Source organism: Schistocerca piceifrons, chromosome 1 (assembly GCF_021461385.2).
Source record: "Schistocerca piceifrons isolate TAMUIC-IGC-003096 chromosome 1, iqSchPice1.1, whole genome shotgun sequence".
NCBI lineage: Eukaryota > Metazoa > Arthropoda > Insecta > Orthoptera > Acrididae > Schistocerca > Schistocerca piceifrons.
In genome coordinates, this window is record NC_060138.1 from 283,221,677 (window position 1) to 283,240,485 (window position 18,809).

Sequence of the window (18,809 nt, forward strand, 5' to 3'; positions counted from 1 at the left end):
TTGTTTCAGACAGAATTGGTACTTTATTTCTAGAAAGAAGCACTGTGTGGGGAAAAACCACCTACCTCTCAATGGGATGGAGCTGAGGGTGAAAAGCCAGATTATGTTCATCGATTATTTGAGAATGAGAACACTTAGTGACTTGCAACAAAGTTTACACATAATTTCAAACCCCTATGAGACTACTTTTCGTTGACACCCCCAGCAAAATGACGAAAGGAAAAACCTTTGTCGCGTATTACTTTTCGCTCTTCATACAGACAGCCGCATCACATGTGTCCTTTTAATATATTATTTCTTTACTACTATATTCGCAACACATTTCGCAGAAAGTATTTACACATACCATTACATGTATCTCCAAAATTGTATAATTGTAAAGCACATATTTCAGGAGATAAGATGTCATAAACACTGAGCTGCGTGAAAATGAAACAGCACGGTGAAATTCGCTAGAGATCCAAGCGAAGTATGTCTACGAATGTGTGTGAAATACGTTAAATATAAGTGAAATACGTGTAACATGTGCGTACGCGAGCAACGTTATGGGTAAAAAACTCCTCCTTAAACCAGTGGATCGATGTAAACCAAACTTTGTACACACATCACTCACCACGTTGAAAAGAATTATCCAACCAGTTGTGTACCAAGAGGATCATGTCTGTTGTTTGTTAATTGATTTGATATAAATCCGTCGACTGCTGTCGATATCATTTCTTTGAATTCAAGCCACATCTGGTCTGCACTTAAATTTTTGATTTGGAAGGAGTGGAGATTGTCTCTCAGGCGCTAAGTGAATTTTTACCTGCATTTTTGAGTAGGTATATTTTTCGCTTATTTTTCGTGGTTTTGGGAATTACGGTATTCAGTCTCGCTACGACAAACCTGTGTTCACTAATTACTGTATCCGTATTGACGCTTGTTAGTAGCTCAGGATTATTGGTTGCTAAGATATCAATGCGTTTTCACAACCGTTTACAATTGGGTCGAGCTCAAGAACTAACGGCTCGAAATAATTTTCAGAGAATGCGTTCAGCACAATTTCGGATGATGTTTTCCGTGTGCCTCCGGAACTGCAAATGTATTTTCGCCAATATATCGAGGGTAAATTGAAGTCACCATCAACTACAATTTATGAGCCGGACACGTGTTTGGAATTAGACTTTATGTCTAATGTTTAGACAACTGTAAATTATCGTAGCTATGTTGGGAAAGTACTAGAGCACCCAATGCTAATAGAAAACACTGACACTCAAATCATTATAGGCATTAAAGGCTGGATAAAGCCGGAGATAATTTCAGCCGAAATTGCTGCGAAGGACCTAACGGTGTTCAGAAGGGATACGCTAAACACAATTCGCGGTGACTTGTTTATTGCTGTTAGAATTAGTTTATCTTGTAGCGAAATGGAAGTAGATAGCTCCTGTGAGTAAGCATGGGTAGAGGTCACGATAGTAAATAATTCTGATCATGTTGAACACCACAGCTGTCACTAATGCTAATGATTAATGAAGACCACCTCAGTTTTATTACTGTGCATTCCTTGTGTTACGACCGGATTCGTTCATTGAACACCTTCAGGCTGCCGAGATGTGCTGTAGTGTGATATGAATGACACTTTATGCCATGACTTAAGGGCAACTCTACAGCCTGAAGATGTTCAACGAAAAAAACCGGTCGTGACACAATAAATGCGAAATAGCACAGCTGAGGTGCTTTTCATAAATCATTAACATGCGAACTGTCGATTAGCTGCACCACTTCCGAGATGCTCGTTCCTAGGCGCTGTGCTACAGCAATCTACTACTCTGACGAAGTCACATTTGCGGTCCGTATCGCCGGCCACCAGAATGATTCCTCATTCGCCCGTGCTCCGCTGATACACTTTCATTATCGTGCCACGTGCCCTAAAGCCGCCAGGCGATGGTCCGTCTCCCTCTCAGCAGTGGTCATAATAACGTAGGAGCGCGCGGTGTCTGTTCTCTCGAACATGTCCGAAAGAACACACTACGCATTCATATATAACTGAATCGTCTCGATGGGCAATGAATACACAACCTTCAATGTTGATGCACGTTTACCTTGGACATCCAGAGGGAATCTAGATGGCGTTAAGAGGTGCTGACGGTTTCAATTAATTATCATTTATTCTAGAGAAGCTGTACAGTCATCAATGGTATCTGTTCTTTGGAGAACAGTTACTATCTTCATATATATAGTTAAAGGCTATCCAGCCATTGACCTTCGTCTGTTGAGTGCCCACAGGTTGCCCGAACTCTTGTGGGAATCATCACCTTAGTGTGCGCGAGTAATTAGTGCACGGGCAAATATCTATTAGGAACATTACGTACGTAAATTGTGGACATTTGGGAATGTGGGTCTCATGGGAAGCGTTCAAGCGATAAGTCCCTGCAGTCGCACTATCCATCTGTGTCATCGGTGGCTCAGGGGGATAGAGCGTCTGTCTTGTAAGCAGGAGATTCCGGGTTCGAATCCCGGTCGGGGCACACATTTTCGGCTGTCCCCATCGAGGTATATCAACAACGCCTTTCGCCAGCTGAGGGTTTCAATTAAATATTATTTATTCTAGAGAAGCTGCACGGTCATCAATGGTATCTGTTCTTTCGAGAACAGTTACTGTCTTCATATACAGGGTGGTCCATTGATCGTGGCCGGGCCAAATATCTCACGAAATAAGCGTCAAACGAAAAAACTACAAAGAACGAAACTTGTCTAGCTTGAAGGGGGAAACCAGATGGCGCTATGGTTGGCCCACTAGATGGTGCTGCCTCAGGTCAAACGGATATCAGCTGCGTTTTTTAAAAATAGGAACCCCCATTTTTTATTTCATATTCGTGTAGTACGTAAAGAAATATGAATGTTTTAGTTGGACCACTTTTTACGCTTTGTGATACATGGCGCTGTAATAGTCACAAACATATGGTTCACAATTTTAGACGAACAGTTGGTAACAGGTAGGTTTTTTAAATTAAAATACAGAGCGTAGGTACGTTTGAACATTTTATTTCGGTTGTTCCAATGTGTTACACGTACCTTTGTGAACTTATCATTTCTGAGAACGCATGCTGTTACAGCGTGATAACCTGTAAATACCACATTAATGCAATAAATTATCAAAACGATGTCCGTCAACCTCAATGCATTTGGCAATACGTGTAACGACGTTCCTCTCAACAGCGAGTAGTTCGGCTTCCGTAATGTTTTTCACATGCACTGAACAATGCGCTGACGCATGTTGTAAGGTGTTGTCGGTGGATCACGATAGCAAATAGCCTTCAACTTTCCCCACAGAAAGAAATCCGGGGACGTCAGATGCGGTGAACGTGCGGCCATGGTATGGTGCTTCGACAATCAGTCCACCTGTCATGAAATATGCTATTCAATACCGCTTCAACCGGACGCGAGCTATGTGCCGGACATCCATCATGTTGGATGTACATCGCCATTCTGTCATGCAGTGAAACATCTTGTAGTAACATCGGTAGAACATTACGTAGGAAATCAGCATACACTCCACCATTTAGATTGCCGACGATAAAGGGGGGAGGGGGCAATTATCCTTCCTCCCATAATTCCGCACCATACATTAACCCGCCGAGGCCGCTGATGTTCCACTTGTCGCAGCCATCGTGGATTTTCCGTTGCCCAATAGTGCATATTATGCCGGTTTACGTTACCGCTGTTGGTGAATGACGCTACGTCGCTAAACAGAACGCGTGCAAAGAATCTGTCATCGTCCCGTAATTTCTCTTGTGCACAGTAGCAGAACTGTACACGACGTTCAGAGTCGTCGCCATGCAATTCCTGGTGCATAGAAATATGGTACAGGTGCAATCGATGTTGATGTAGCATTCTCAACACTGACGTTTTTGAGATTCCCGATTCTCGAGCAATCTGTCTGCTACTGATGTGCGGATTAGCCGCGACAGCAGCTAAAACACCTACTTGGGCACCATCATTTGTTGCAGGTCGTGGTTAACGTTTCACATGTGGCTGAACACTTCCTGTTTCCGTAAATAACGTAACTATCCGGCGAACGGTCCGGACGCTTGGATGATATCGTCCAGGATACCGAGCAGCAAAGATAGCACACGACCGTTGGGCATTTTGATCACAATAGCCATACATCAACACGATATCGACCTTTTCCGCAATTCGTAAAAGGTCTATTTTAACACGGGTAATGTATCACGAAGCAAATACCGTCCGCACTGGCGGAATGTTTCGTGATACCACGTACTTATACGTTTGTGACTATTACAGCGCCATCTATCAAAAAGAGAAAAAAGTGGTCCAACTAAAACATTCATATTTCTTTACGTACTACACGAATAGGTAATAAAAAATGGGGGTTCCGATTTAAAAAAAACGCAGTTGACATCCGTTTGACCTATGGCAGCGCCATCTAGCGGGTCCCCCTTCAAGCTAGACGAGTTTCGTTCTTTGTAGTTTTTTCGTTTGAAGCTTGTTTAGTAAGATATTTGGCCCGGTCACTAGCAATGGAACACCCTGTATAATTGGTTCATCTCAATGGGCGATGAATCCAAAATCTTCAGTGTTGATGCACGTTTACCTCGGACATCCAGAGGGAATCTGGATGGCATTAAGAGAGAAAGTGAGTAGAGGGAGACGGCCGGAGTGGCGGAGCGGTTCTAGGCGCTACAAAAATGGTTCAAATGGCTCTGAGCACTATGGAACTTAACATCTGTGGTCATCAGTCCCCTAGTCTTAGAACTACTTAAACCTAACTAACCTAAGGACATCACACACATCCAGGCCCGAGTATAGGCGCTACAGTCTGGAGCCGCGACACCGATACGGTCGCAGGTTTGAATCCTGCCTTGGGCATGGATGTGTGTGATGTCCATACGTTAGTTGGGTTTAAGTAGTTCTAAGTTCTAGGGGACTGACGACCTCAGAAGTTAAGTCCCATAGTGCTCAGAGCCATTTGAACCATTTGAGTAGGGGGAGCGTCCCGAGACAGTCCGCGTATTTGTGATGAGCACTATGTCTGGGTGGTGCAGTGCTGAAGTACCTGTCTCGTAAACAGGAGACTGCAGGTTCGAGTCCTAGTCCAGCACACATTTTCACTCGTCGCCGCTGATTCCGTATAAAGTCCTGATGCAGCTGATATCATTCGTTGCTTTCCTTATCTTTGTTCCCCCTACCCCTTCAGTTTACATAATAAGTAGTCATAAAGTTCTGACTCGTCAGTGTAGAAAGAGTGTGGAAGTGTAACCTGTTCCTGAATCCGTCGACTATGCATTACAGTGCGTGAAGCAGACGGCAGCAACAGCACACCACGTACGGCTGACTGTGCGGGCGGGCGGGAAAGCTGGCGGAGATGAGGCAGTGGGTGAATGAGCGACGAGGGGAGCAGAGGTTCCCGGCAGGCCGTGCGAAAGAGGCCGCGCTGCGGCAGTGCGCGGGGTTACGTCAGCAGCATCACCGTTACGTGGCCTGCCTGCCCGCCGGCGAGGAGCAGGAGGGGTACAAAGGCGCCGCTGATAAATGTTGCGACTCCGGTTTCCGGGCGCTGCCTCAGCCGCAGCCTCGGCGCACCTGCGGGACCCGCCGCCGCTTATCAGACGGCCCCTGCGACCGTCCCCTCTGTATTCCGCGCGTTCGCACAATCGTTCGCCGGAGCCGTGGGTGTCCTCGTCTGCGCGTCTCGAAAAGTGGACCGCCGAGCCAGCGGAATCGTCTGGCTGACCGCCCCAAACAGGTTTCTGTTATTTCCTTAGCGAGCAGCAGACTCCGCCCAGATCGCCGGCCTGGCTGATATCGCATCGCGCGGTGGAACGCACGTGGTCGTTCACCCGTAACTGTACACGCGCCGCGCGTTACTCAATGTGTCGCGGCATTTACATGCGCGGCCGCCCCGACAGGTGGCTGAGTGCGAGCGCGGGCATTTCCTGCTGCAGCCTGCACTCACACGCCTTCTGACCCTTCACATGGCCCTCCTCCCTCCTTGCAGTGGTGCCATAAACTGCTGGCACACCTACCATCTACATCTACATCTACATACATACTGTGCAATCCGCCATACGGTGCGTGGCGGATGGTACCTCGTACCACAACTAGCATCTCCTCTCTCTGTTCCACTCCCAAACAGAACGAGGGAAAAATGACTGCCTATATGCCTCTGTACGAGCCCTAATCTCTCTTATCTTATCTTTGTGGTCTTTCCGCGAAATGTAAGTTGGCAGCAGTAAAATTGTACTGCAGTCAGCCTCAAATGCTGGTTCTCTAAATTTCCTCATTAGCGATTCACGAAAAGAACTCCTCTTTTCCCCCAGAGACTCCCACCCGAGTTCCTGAAGCATTTCCGTAACACTCGCGTGATGATCAAACCTACCAGTAACAAATCTAGCAGCCCGCCTATGAATTGCTACTATGTCCTCCCTCAATCCGACCTGATAGGGATCCCAAACGCTCGAGCAGCACTCAAGAATAGGTCGTATTAATGTTTTATAAGCGGTCTCCTTTACAGATGAACCACATCGTCCCAAAATTCTACCAATGAATTGCCATTACATGCTTGTCCCACTTCATATCGCTCTGCAATGTTACGCCCAAATATTTAATCGACGTGACTGTGTCAAGCGCTACACTACTAATGGAGTATTCAAACGTTACAGGATTCTTTTTCCTATTCATCTGCCGGCCGCGGTGGTCTCGCGGTTCTAGGCGCTCAGTCCGGAACCGCGCGACTGCTACGGTCGCAGGTTCGAATCCTGCCTTGGGCATGGATGTGTGTGATGTCCTTAGGTTAGTCAGGTTTAAGTAGTTCTAAGTTCTAGGGGACTGATGACCACAGATGTTAAGTCCCATAGTGCTCAGAGCCATTTGAACCATTTTGAAGCTATTCATCTGCATTAATTTATATTAATCTATATTTAGAGTTAGCTGCCATTCTTTACACCAATCACAAATCATGTCCAAGTCATCTTGTATCCTCCTACAGTCACTCAACGACGACACCTTCCCGTACATCACAGCATCATCAGCAAACAGCCGCACATTGCTATCCACCCTATCCAAAAGATCATTTATGTAGATAGAAAACATCAGCGGACCTACCACACTTCCCTGGGGCACTCCAGATGATACCCTCACCTCCGATGAACACTCACCATCGAGGACAACGTACTGGGTTCTATTACTTAAGAAGTCTTCGAGCCACTCACATACTTGGAAACCAATCCCATATGATCGTACCTTAGTTAGGAGTCTGCAGTGGGGCACCGCGTCAAGGAATATGGCATCCGCCTGATACCCTTCATCCATGGTTCGCAAGATATCATGTGAAAAACATGCACATTACAGAAAGGTAAAAATTGATGCCAACACACTGTTATATTTACGTAAATGTACAGTAGTAAACATAACATTCTTCCACCATAATCGGTTTCTCACAAAAAATTAGTTTACAGCCGTGTACCGTAGGTCTCTAGAGGAACGGAAGGTTCCAAATAATTGTAAAAGAGCACAGGTAGATCCAGTCTTCAAGAAGGGTCGTCGAGCAGATGCACAAAACTACAGGCCTATATCTCTGACATCGATCTGTTGTAGAATTTTAGAACATGTTTTTTGCTGGCGTATCTTGTAATTTCTGGAAACCCAGAATCTACTCTGTAGGAATCAACATGGATTCCGGAAACAGCGATCGTGTGAGACCCAACTCGCTTTATTTGTTCATGAGACCCAGAAAATATTAGATACAGGCTCCCAGGTAGATGCCATTTTCCTTGACTTCCGGAAGGCGTTAGATACAGTTCCGCACTGTCACCTGATAAACAAAGTAAGAGCCTAAGGAATATCAGACCAGCTGTGTGGCTGGATTGAAGAGTTTTTAGCAAACAGAACACAGCATGTTGTTCTCAATGGAGAGACATCTACAGACGTTAAAGTAAGCTCTGGCGTGCCAAAAAATGGTTCAAATGGCTCTGAGCACTATGGGACTTAACATCTGTGGTCATCAGTCCCCTAGAACTTAGAACTACTTAAACCTAACTAACCTAAGGACATCACACACATCCATGCCCGAGGCAGGATTCGAACCTGCGATCGTAGCAGTCGCTCGGTTCCGGACTGAGCGCCTGAACCGCTAGACCACCGCGGCCGGCTCTGGCGTGCCACAGGGGAGTGTTATGGGACCATTGCTTTTCACAATATATATAAATGACCTAGTAGATAGTGTCGGAAGTTCCATGCGGCTTTTCGCGGATGATGCTGTAGTATACAGAGAAGTTGCAGCATTAGAAAATTGCAGCGAAATGCAGGAAGGTCTGCAGCGGATAGGCACTTGCTGCAGGGAGTGGCAACTGACCCTTAACATAGACGATTGTAATGTACTGGGAATACATAGAAAGAAGGATTCTGTATTGTATAATTATATGATAGCGGAACAAACACTGGTAGCAGTTACTTCTGTAAAATATCTGGGAGTATCCGTACGGAACGATTTGAAGTGGAATAATCATCTAAAATTAATTGTTGGTAACGCGGGTGCCAGGTTGAGATTCATTGGGAGAGTCCTTAGAAAATGTAGTCCATCAACAAAGGAGGTGGCATACAAAATACTCGTTCGACCTACACTTGAGTATTGCTCATCAGTGTGGGATCCGTACCAGATCGGGTTGACAGGGGAGACAGAGAAGATCCAAAGAAGAGCAGCGCATTTCGTCACAGGGGTATTTGGTAAGCGTGATTGCGTTACGGAGATGTTTAGCAAACTCAAGTGGCAGACTCTGCAAGAGAGGCGCTCTGCATCGCGGTGTAGCTTGCTCGCCAGGTTTCGAGAGGGTGCGTTTCTGGATGAGGTATCGAATATATTGCTTCCCCCTACTTATACCTCCCGAGGAGATCACGAATGTAAAATTAGAGAGATTCGAGCACACACGGAGGCTTTCCGGCAGTCGTTCTTCCCGCGAACCATACGCGACTGGAACAGGAAATGGAGGTAATGACAGTGGCACGTAAAGTGCCCTCCGCCACACACCGTTGGGTGGCTTGCGGAGTATAAATGTAGATGTAGATGAAATCAGTTGCTCTCCACATCAAAAAATTATTGCCACATCTGTTCAAAAATGCAATTAAAGTTTCTCTAATTCACGTAACTCAATTTCAGTAATCTGTGTGCATTCCATTGGCGTTTATGACATCTTGTACACGTCTTGGCATGGACTGAACTAGGTTGCGAGTAATATCTGGTGAGATCTTCGACTATTACTCCAACAACAACGTCAGCATCTCCCGCTTCCCTGTAGAACGACGTTTTCGAACTTTTGTATCCAAATGTGGCCAAAGGTGCTCTGTCGGGTCAATACAGGGCTCTGTGGTAGAGTGAAAACCATTCTTGGAGCATTATATAATACCCACTCCTGAGTTCTCAGAGGCGTATTTTCTGGATCGTTGTCTCGTTGAAAGTAAAAGACTCCATCTAGATTCAGTTTCTGTGCACTGCTACGTAAATGACCCCTCAACACATCGATAAATTTACTATGATCTATGACACCTTCAATAATTGCCGAATCACCGGCACAAGAAGCTGCCATACATCCCCAAACCACTATGCTTCCTCCCCCGTTTTTACTGTAGGTTGGACATGCTGTGATTTGAGCTCTGTATTAGGTTTTTCGCCACACTTCCCCTTTTCATCAGATCCAAACAATTTAAAGTTCGATTCCTCAGAAAATAGCACAGTATTCCAAAATTCAATCTATTTATTGACATAATCTTCGGGGAATTGCAAGTGTTTCTTAGGTTAACTTCCGAAATAAATGGCTTCTTTTTGGGAGATCTGCCGTGAACATCAGCTGCCTTAAAACAGTCATAATAGTTTGAGCACTAACCTCTGTGGTTGACGTTGGTTGAATTTCCGATACAAACGACCCTGCACTTTCAAAGGGTTCTTTTGTGCAAGACGAACTACCCTTCGATGCTCCCTATATCTTAGAACTCTTGGATCTGCGGATCTGCCTTTGTTGTCTGTAGTACCAGAATATTGAAATTTCTTGAGGACTGCCCAGACTGCTGTATAATCAACAGAAAGTTCTTTATGTAGCCTACTAATTTCACGGTACCTTTTAGCCTGCTAATGCAATAAAACAGTCTTGTTGCGGAACGACACGGAATGCTCCCTCCCCTTCGGATTCATCGTAAAAGGTGAATGCCCCTCACGCTGGCCGTCAGGCAAGCGACTGAACTGTTCGTCAATTCTGACTGCACAACTCTGGTACGCGCGGCGCCGTTTGTCGAGCACAGTAACAGGCGTCGTACAGCAGGGGAAAACCTTCATTTAATGGATTATGTGTGTTTCTGTTGTGTTAGTAAACTATTTTACTACACAAATTATTTCCTTTTTTGAAGAAATTCTCCTAGTATTTATACATATTGTATTAGATGCGAAAATGTGTGTGTACTTTTTGGTGCCACTGCACTCACTTGCACAGCCTGCTCGCTGTTTTTCCACTTCCAACACAAGGTAGTAGAGAACGCGACCAGGTTGATGACGCATTCCTTGACATCCGAAAGGCGTTCCATACAGTTTCGCAATGGAGGTTGTGACACTTGTACAGGAATGGATTTTGTTGACGTTTCTATTGAGCCCAGGACACTTCAGGTAGTGGACCGCAGAACAGGGTGTCCCAGAAGTAGGGTAAACCGGCTTGTCCGTCACTACGTGCAACGTACTACTGAGAAAGGTCACTTCCTGCAATAAGAACCCTGTCCGCACACCTGTTCATTGACGGACGGCTGTGCTGCGTGATTTCCTCTCAGAGTTCAGTACTGCAGTTGATCTCTAATGGCAAGGAGTATTTTGTGTTCAACGTTCTGTGAAGTTAAAGTTCACCGAGACCACTAATGGGAAGCCTTCATTGATTTACAACGGACATCAGTATGTAGTGCAGTATATTGGCAGAGTAAATATAACTTACTGGTATTGTGTTAATGTTATAAAGATTGGACGTGTGGGAAGATTTTCCACTGAAAGTAACAAAGTTTTAGGCGAACTTAGCCACGTCTGTTTGCAAATGAATCAGCAAATGAAATGCGAAAACACTTTGTAAGCACAAAAAACCGTGTAAAAGAAACAGATACTACAATTTCATTAATTTACGTAGAAAAAGTTGGATTTCAATCGAGGCTAAGACTTCGTTACCATCACGTAAAGTGTGAAACAGTAGCTGAATCGCCCCAGGAGAAAATACGTGGTGCCAACCCAAGCTACCGGTTTTAGCGCAATATATTTTCAAAAAATAATTTATTGATGAATGATGGCACTAGATTTTTATTAACAAGTGGCAACAAAGGACCAGATGAGAAAATATGTGACTGGCAGCGAAAAAGGTAAATTGTATTTATGAAGCAGTGAATCATCCTTGTGGATGGAACGTTCAAGAGTTCGAACAAATAGTTTGAACGTTATTTAAATTTCGCTCCGATCTTACAAACTCTTGCGAGAAAGCAAACAATATTCCATCTGTCTATATTTTCCTATCGAATAAAACGCGAGAAACACATTACATTTTAAACTCAAAACCAAGTTCCTTAGATAGTATCCTGCGTTTCTCATGACGGACTTCGAAACTGCTGTTGTCCCATCAGCTAGAAGCTTGTTTCCCGAAACAGAGATTATGGTTTGCAAGTTTCATTTTAATTAATGTTGTGGACATTAGTTCAATGTTGCGCCCTCATATCTGCCCACACGGAAACGAGGAAATACAGTGTTACATAAGAAAGTGTTCAGCGCTATCTTCTCCTGGAAATGTTGGATGATGGTTCGTTGTCTATTGAGGACAGCAGTCTGAAAGCTAAATGCTTTTTGACCAGCATATGCCTAGAGATAAGAGGAATTACCACCAAATCAAAAAAAAAAAAAAAAATGTTCAAATGTTTGTGAAATCTAGAGTCCCGCGCAGGTTCTCCTAGAACCTTCTGCAGTATTTCTCTTTTCAGAAAGAGCCTAGAGGCAAAGACCACCAGCGCCTTTCCAGCCCCACTGCGCGGTTTAGCGGCCCACACTATCTAACAAAGGTTAGGTATTGGTCAGTTGCAGCCCCTCCATAAAGAACAGACCCTGGACAATCCGGCAGAAGCTGCGAAATTTTTTCGTGAGACGCACCCGGAAAACGCAACCGATGATTAAACACACTTCTGATGGAACTTGGTGTCAGATATTAACTCGGGCTGAGGTTTTGTAAGTTAGGTCGTGTTGATATTTGGTGGTAGGTGCACGCTGAGATGTAGGGAGTGATTTTACCTTTGCCTGCGAAGTTTATTTCTTGTGGAACTGCCGGCCGTTTGGCCGAGCTGTTCTAGGCGCTTCAGTCCGGAACCGTGCGGCTGCTACGGTCGCAGGTTCGAATCCTGCCTCGGGCATGGATGTGTGTAATGTCCTTAGGTTGGTTAGGTTAAAGTAGTTCTACGTCTAGGGGACTGATGACCTCATAAGTTAAGTCCCATAGTTCTTGGAGCCATCTGAACCATTTGAATGTTGTGGAACTTAAAATCATGAATTCGATTTGTTATGTGGCCTTGTAGTAAGTCGCGCGGTCGGTACGAAACTGCTGGATAATTTTGCACTAGTTCCCTTCTGCGATCCTGAGATACAGCTAGGTGGTCGTAGCAGAAACTCCGTTTGCTCTAAATGCAATGCTGAGCGATTTTTCTTTTGCCATTGCGTCGGACGCCATGTGGGCACTGGCCGTTCCCACTTTTGACTGTAACCTCCCTAGCCGGAAGGATCTCAGGCCCCCGTGTCTATCTAACCACAGTAGTAATGGTATGAAATAAATAACTCACGGCTATCCGGAATTTACAGTAGTTGGGCCGATGGGCTGTCCCCTATTCTTAATTTGTCTCGCCCTAGAATATCCACGTGAGTGCATGATCACAGATTCATTCTAAGACAGATCATTTTTCCAGACGTATGAAGAGGCTATTCATGCTGAATTTCCATAATAAATAAACGTGATCCATCCCTCCTTTTTGTGTACGTAGGAGGCTAAAGTAAAATTGGGTTTTCTATGTCTTTGCCTACGTCCAATTAGTTGCCAAACTGTGTAATAAACGATCAGCTTTCTAAACACAGGCACCTTATCATTTAATACTGTTTCGTTTCCTTTCCCTCAGAGAGAGTTAGAGTAATTATCCCAGAAGCTATTAAAGATAATGCACTGTGAACGAAAGTAAAGTGTTCGTCGCTTCATGGTCGTGCCCGGTATCCGTTGCGTCGTCGTTTTTGTTCCTTTGGGTTAGCGGGATGTTGTCTGATTGTCTCAGCTTCCAGAAAGCGTTCCTGTTCAGCTTCCGTAAGATAGCTAGCTATGGACGTTCCATGTGTCAGCGCGGAAATAAATGATATGTCTTACACTGAAAAACGTGCTACTTAAACATGAAAACATTTTAGGTTACAATTAATAACAAACAAAACGACACAGTTGCAGCTCTAGACGCATGCAATCCCTCACATACACGAACAAATGCAGCGAAACGTTTTCATCGACTTTGCGGATGAATTTAAACATATAAATATGCTACGTCGTGTACATAAACGCCAATTTTATGTCCTTTCACATGGCCTGTTTCGACTGCTTCGTTTATCTTTGCAGCGTATAGTTACGTAATACAATTTCTGTTAGATTAGCGTAACAATTTTTTAAGAGTAACGTATTTCAAATTATTCTCCGGGAGATCATAATAATGCTCTCAACAACAATTACCTACGTGGGGAGGATGAAAAATGGAATCGAAGTCTTACGTCCTGTTGATATCAAGATAATAAGGCACAGGAGAGCATTAAGTATAATTACGGCTTTCTGTCGTCGATATTATGAAATTCTAATTCATTCAGAAGGAAGCTACCGCAATATCATATGGGAGGAAGCCAGCACGAATCACGATCGATACTAACATTTGAAACGTATTCCTGATGCTCTCAAAAGCAATTCCCATCATGCTTCTGCAAACCTGCCTTCGGGCAATGCATTTTTCAATCGTTGTCGGACAGGAGTTATTGCTCCACTTCCATTTACTTTGGCGTCGATGGAAAATTATCTACGGAAAAGACAAATCTGACAGGCCAATTTATAACTTATGTATGGCTTTTAAGGAACCCAGGCCACACACGCAGTTTTAAAATTCGTTTAGCGATGTATCTACCCATAACTCCCTAGTACGGAAACATGATTGCTGGGGCACCAAAACCAGCAGCACGTAGTGTTTCTTTTTAATTTTCTGTTAATTTTGCCGTACTGTACTATCAGTGACAGTGTTGCATTACTTTCCGAGTTGTTATTCCAGTAAAATTATTTGCTCCCTACCAACCCACCAGCAAGAAGGACCCTCATTTCGTCAATCTTCGTGACTCTATAAGATTTCTGTTCACCGACATGGATTTATTGCTGGTGAGCGTAGAGGGTGCGAGCGTCGAGATGGTTATTGTCAATGATAACTTACCGCCAGTTGGGTTCCAAAAGAGTGCTGAATGAGAAATAAGCAGCCACGCGGGATCTTCTTATTATCATTCTCCTCCTTCGCCTTTCCCGTTTCTCTACGAGGTCGGCATTGTTTTGTGTGTTGAAGCAGTGTTAGTGACAGCCGGATGCTCTCCCTGACGCCACCACTCCGCCCACGACAGAATCTGTCTCCGTCTAGAGTAAATCTCATACTCGATTGTGAGCACGTTTCCTAAATGTTTAGGTAGTTGGTAGACTGTGTAAGGTGGGACGTGGATGACAGGTCGGTATTTATCTAGTTGAATGTGGGAAACCGCCTAAAAACCGCATAGAGGCGGTTAAAAAACAAAAAAGATCACATGGACCTGTGACAGGAAATGCGTTCCAAGGGAAGGAGGTCCACTTGAAGGCGGAGAAAACAGATCTTTGACGGTGTACATTTCAGTGATTGAGACAATACATGAGACTACACCAGGCAAGTGGGAAGGTTTTGTCTTTACTAGTAGTGTTTTAGCTCGACGCTCAAGAGCCGGCCTCCAATAATCACCACCCACACACTTAGGCTGAAACGGTGCTTATGGCTCACTGCCACCAAACCTTAGGGATTCTCCGTAGACCAAAGGTGTTACGAAGGTTGACCATACCATCCCTCGCAAAGGGTGAATGATAAAAATCGCAGCACAGTCGAGTTCTGTGCGACGGACGCCGCGGAGGCAAGTAACCAGGCAAGTAAGGTCTGCTCACGTCGTAAGAGACATGGTTAGTGGCAGTTGAGAACGTCCCACATGGTCGTCTATTTTATCCCATACTGGCGTGCCACTTACCTGGTGGTGGTACTAGGGTCACATTCTACAGCGTTTAACACCTCTCATGTCCATCTGCAAGTGGTCGTACCTCCCTAGCAACGCATTTCCGGCCGTGTGTTAGTACGGCTTCTTTCGATCCTTAGACCCTCAGGGACCGTTCCCTGGGGTTTTTCGCCAATTATTGAAAACACTTTGTACATGACACTACAAGTTAACTGGTGCAGTATCCGCTAAACAAGGACTGCCCTTTGTGGGCATCTGTAACCGTACTACTACGAGTACAAGTCATTTTTAAATTCGACTGTAAGTTACTTTCTAATGTAACGTAAGAGGGCTGGTATTTGTAAATTTGTGTATTTACATAATCTGTGCTTGTGTAAATATAAGTTGATGACTGCATGAGTCACTACTTAAAAACCAAATTTAAAAAAAGGGTTTTATTTTACGCAGTTTAATTTAATTACAAAATGTTGAATTAGTTATGTGAGTTTGTTCCCCTATCTTTTTGGTTTAATAGCCTTATTTTTATCATTGTAGTTCCTAATTCTCAATATATTGTTCATAGACGAATAGACTTGAGGACACGACTAAATGGTAGCGAAACCAGTCGTCTATGATGACGTTATAAAGGAACTATTAACAGGTAAAACGATTACCAAGGTTTTTTGGAAGATTTTAATTGTTTGAAATTGTTTTTACTTCTTTCTCTTTGGTAGACCTGCTGCGTTTTCTAGGCGTTCTGCCAAAAAATCGCTGTCATTGATGTGCTTTACCCACAACATTATCTATGTGCTCGTTCCTATTTAAGTTGAATTTATAACCTTTAGGCTTGTGTGATTTATCGCGTAACCAAAAATTTGCGGATTCCTTTTGGCTGCTCAGATTGTCTACCAAATCGTTTTTGTGTTTATGTAGATCAGCAACAACAGAGGGCCTATAACACTTTCTCGGGGAATGTCTTATCAGTGGACGATGATTAAACTCATCTTTTTCTGAATAGTATTGTAAACATTGCCATAACTCTCTCGACCAGCTGGGCGCAGATGCCTCTGACCCCTGCATCTGCTGAGAAGGGCATTAACTACGACATTCACCGTCAGTGCCGCACCTCCCACCGTAAGGGGCGTTGCCGACGCTGCTGGCAAGAGCAGCAGACGTCGCTGCAGCCATACTTCTCGCTTAGACCTCGAAACCGTACCGAGTGCGGCGCCGTTTCTGAAGCGCGTCCATCACGTCCGTGGCGTGGCGTGGCGTGGCGTGGCGTGGCGTGGCAGCCACGCGCGCGCCCGCCCCGCGCCGCTGGTCACGTTCTGCAGCAACGCCTGGAGCACGTCGCCGGCGTTTCCCTACGTGCGGTTTGAGATGCATTTAACATTGCCTCTGTGTGCTAGCTGACGAGTGTTCGATACCTCAATGGTAATGCTTTCGCCAACAGGCAGTTATTTCATTTTGTTGATGGTGTTGAGACAGCAATCACCCACAAATTTATTTTAAGTTCCTTCATTCAAATGGTACTGTTAACGGTTTCGAATCATTACGATTCATCTTCAGACGGCTTTCATGCTTTCATTACAACATGTGTTGCTTTTTTTACCGGTTAGTTATCGTGAAATGTCGGTTTGGAGTACTTGTCTCCATAGTATTCGTCCAGCAGGCAACGTTTGTAGTTTTCGCCGCATTCACATCATTGCACACATAAACTGGCATAATTGAGCGCTTCACATTTGTCACTGAATGCATTTCCATATATTTCTATCGTTGCACACGTAAATTTGTATCACTGAGCACTTCAACTTAGTCACAGAACAGACTTCTAACATGCACCGCATGTTTTGATAGATGTTAGAAGTCTGTTCTAAGCTGACGTGCTCAGTGATACAAATTTACGTGTGCAACGATAGAAATATATGGAGATGTATTCAGTGACAAATCTGAAGCGCTCAGTTATGCAAGTTTATGTGTGCAATGATGTGAATGCGGCGAAAACTACAAACGTTGCCTGCTGGACGAAAACTATGGAAACAAGTACTCCAAACCGACATTTCACGATAACTAATCGGTAAAAACAGCAGCACATGTTGTAATGAAAGCATGAAAGCCGTCTAATGACGAATCGTAATGATTGGAAACAGGCGGAAGAAGCTGCAGCTCTAACTATTGCCTGCCCCATAATTATCCGTGGCTCTGGAGACGACTCGGGATTCTCATCCAGCAGCAGCAGCATCAGCGGATGCTCAGCAATGTCGTGGGCTACAGTCTTCGTCGTCCGCACAGCTGTAACATCGTAAGACTGTTAAGTGAAAAATTATAAACTTACTGAGGCATTACCCAGCGGCATTTCTTTCACAAAGAACGACTAACTTGAATAATAACCTGCAATAGTTAAAACTCGTAGGGTACCTGTGTTGTCGTTGTCCTCAGACAGTATTACTCTTTCCTTTCCACTCAATCAGCGGGTGTCGTAAGAATATGAAAACTGATTAACTATTTACTGCCAGTTTTGTTTGTTTGCTAATGACCAGTTCCAGTCTAAATTTTCTGTCTCAGTAACTGTTCAATCTTGTATTGCATAATAATTCTGAGTATTAATTTCATTCACTTAAATTAACGTAAAATTTGACTGGCAAAGCTAATAATATACAGAACAAATTAAGAGTGCGCAATTTCATTTATTCTGTATTTAGCTCAGGGAGTGACTTCTGCTGACTTGGTGTATATTTTATTGTTGTTATTTTAAAAGTTAAATCAGTTGTTCAATTGCTTAAAGTAAATTCAATTCAGTCTTCCAATAATCTAAAGCAAATTCCTTACCCTTTTCTAAATTTTGTATTATGTTACACTGATGTTACTGAAAGTAATTTTTTTTACATAACAGTTTCAGTTACACTTATTTAACCAGTAACTCCATTTAATTTTACTTTCAAAATTTAGTATTTCAGAATACGTTACTGCAAATTCAGTTTGTGATTCCTTTATTATCTCGAGAACTGTTGTGCTGTGGAAAAGCGTGACAACCGGCTGCTGCCACGCCAGAGATTATTGCTTAAATTTCTTTGCCATTACCTTTCTTAAGATTGTGGAGATTCATTGCCCTAGCAGGCTAGCGACCGTTTAATTATTCCCTTTTTACCTAATCAGTGTTGTCTTTGTATTATCAGTAATTTTTATAGTAAATACGAGTATTACGTGCTACACTTTTCCTCTGTGTGCAGTTCCTGAGGGATTGCACTATATTCCATCCATTTCAAAATTATTATCAGTATTTAGCTTACGTTTAGAATAGATTCTTCCTTCAGAAGAGTCTGTAGTACACTTTCCTCCACCTAACCGATGTTATTTTGCTTCGGTAACGTTAGCCTTACTCACTGCAACAATTCATTAGGCAAATGCGATCACGGTCAATTATATCGCAATCCAGCAGGCCGATTAGAAAGGAGGAGGTTACACGCTGAAACAAAGGGGACACGCACAGTCAATGTAATTGGTTAGTTTTGAGAGACAGAAACTTAATATTTTC

At 43.9% G+C, this 18,809-nt stretch overlaps 1 protein-coding gene and 1 non-coding gene across 2 annotated transcripts in view; one reads left to right on the top strand and one right to left on the bottom strand.

The window, feature by feature from the left end:
• Window positions 1–2,432: 2,432 nt before the first annotated feature.
• Trnat-ugu lies at window positions 2,433–2,507 on the top strand. The gene has a single exon. It is a non-coding gene; the product is annotated as a tRNA-Thr (tRNA).
• Window positions 2,508–5,885: 3,378 nt separating this feature from the next.
• Window positions 5,886–18,809, bottom strand: part of LOC124712193 — a 679,509-nt gene continuing 666,585 nt past the window's right edge. Inside the window, exon 6 of the mRNA XM_047242521.1 lies at window positions 5,886–6,010. Coding sequence (XP_047098477.1) covers window positions 5,886–6,010 — 125 coding nt within the window. The remainder of the gene's footprint in view (window positions 6,011–18,809) is intronic.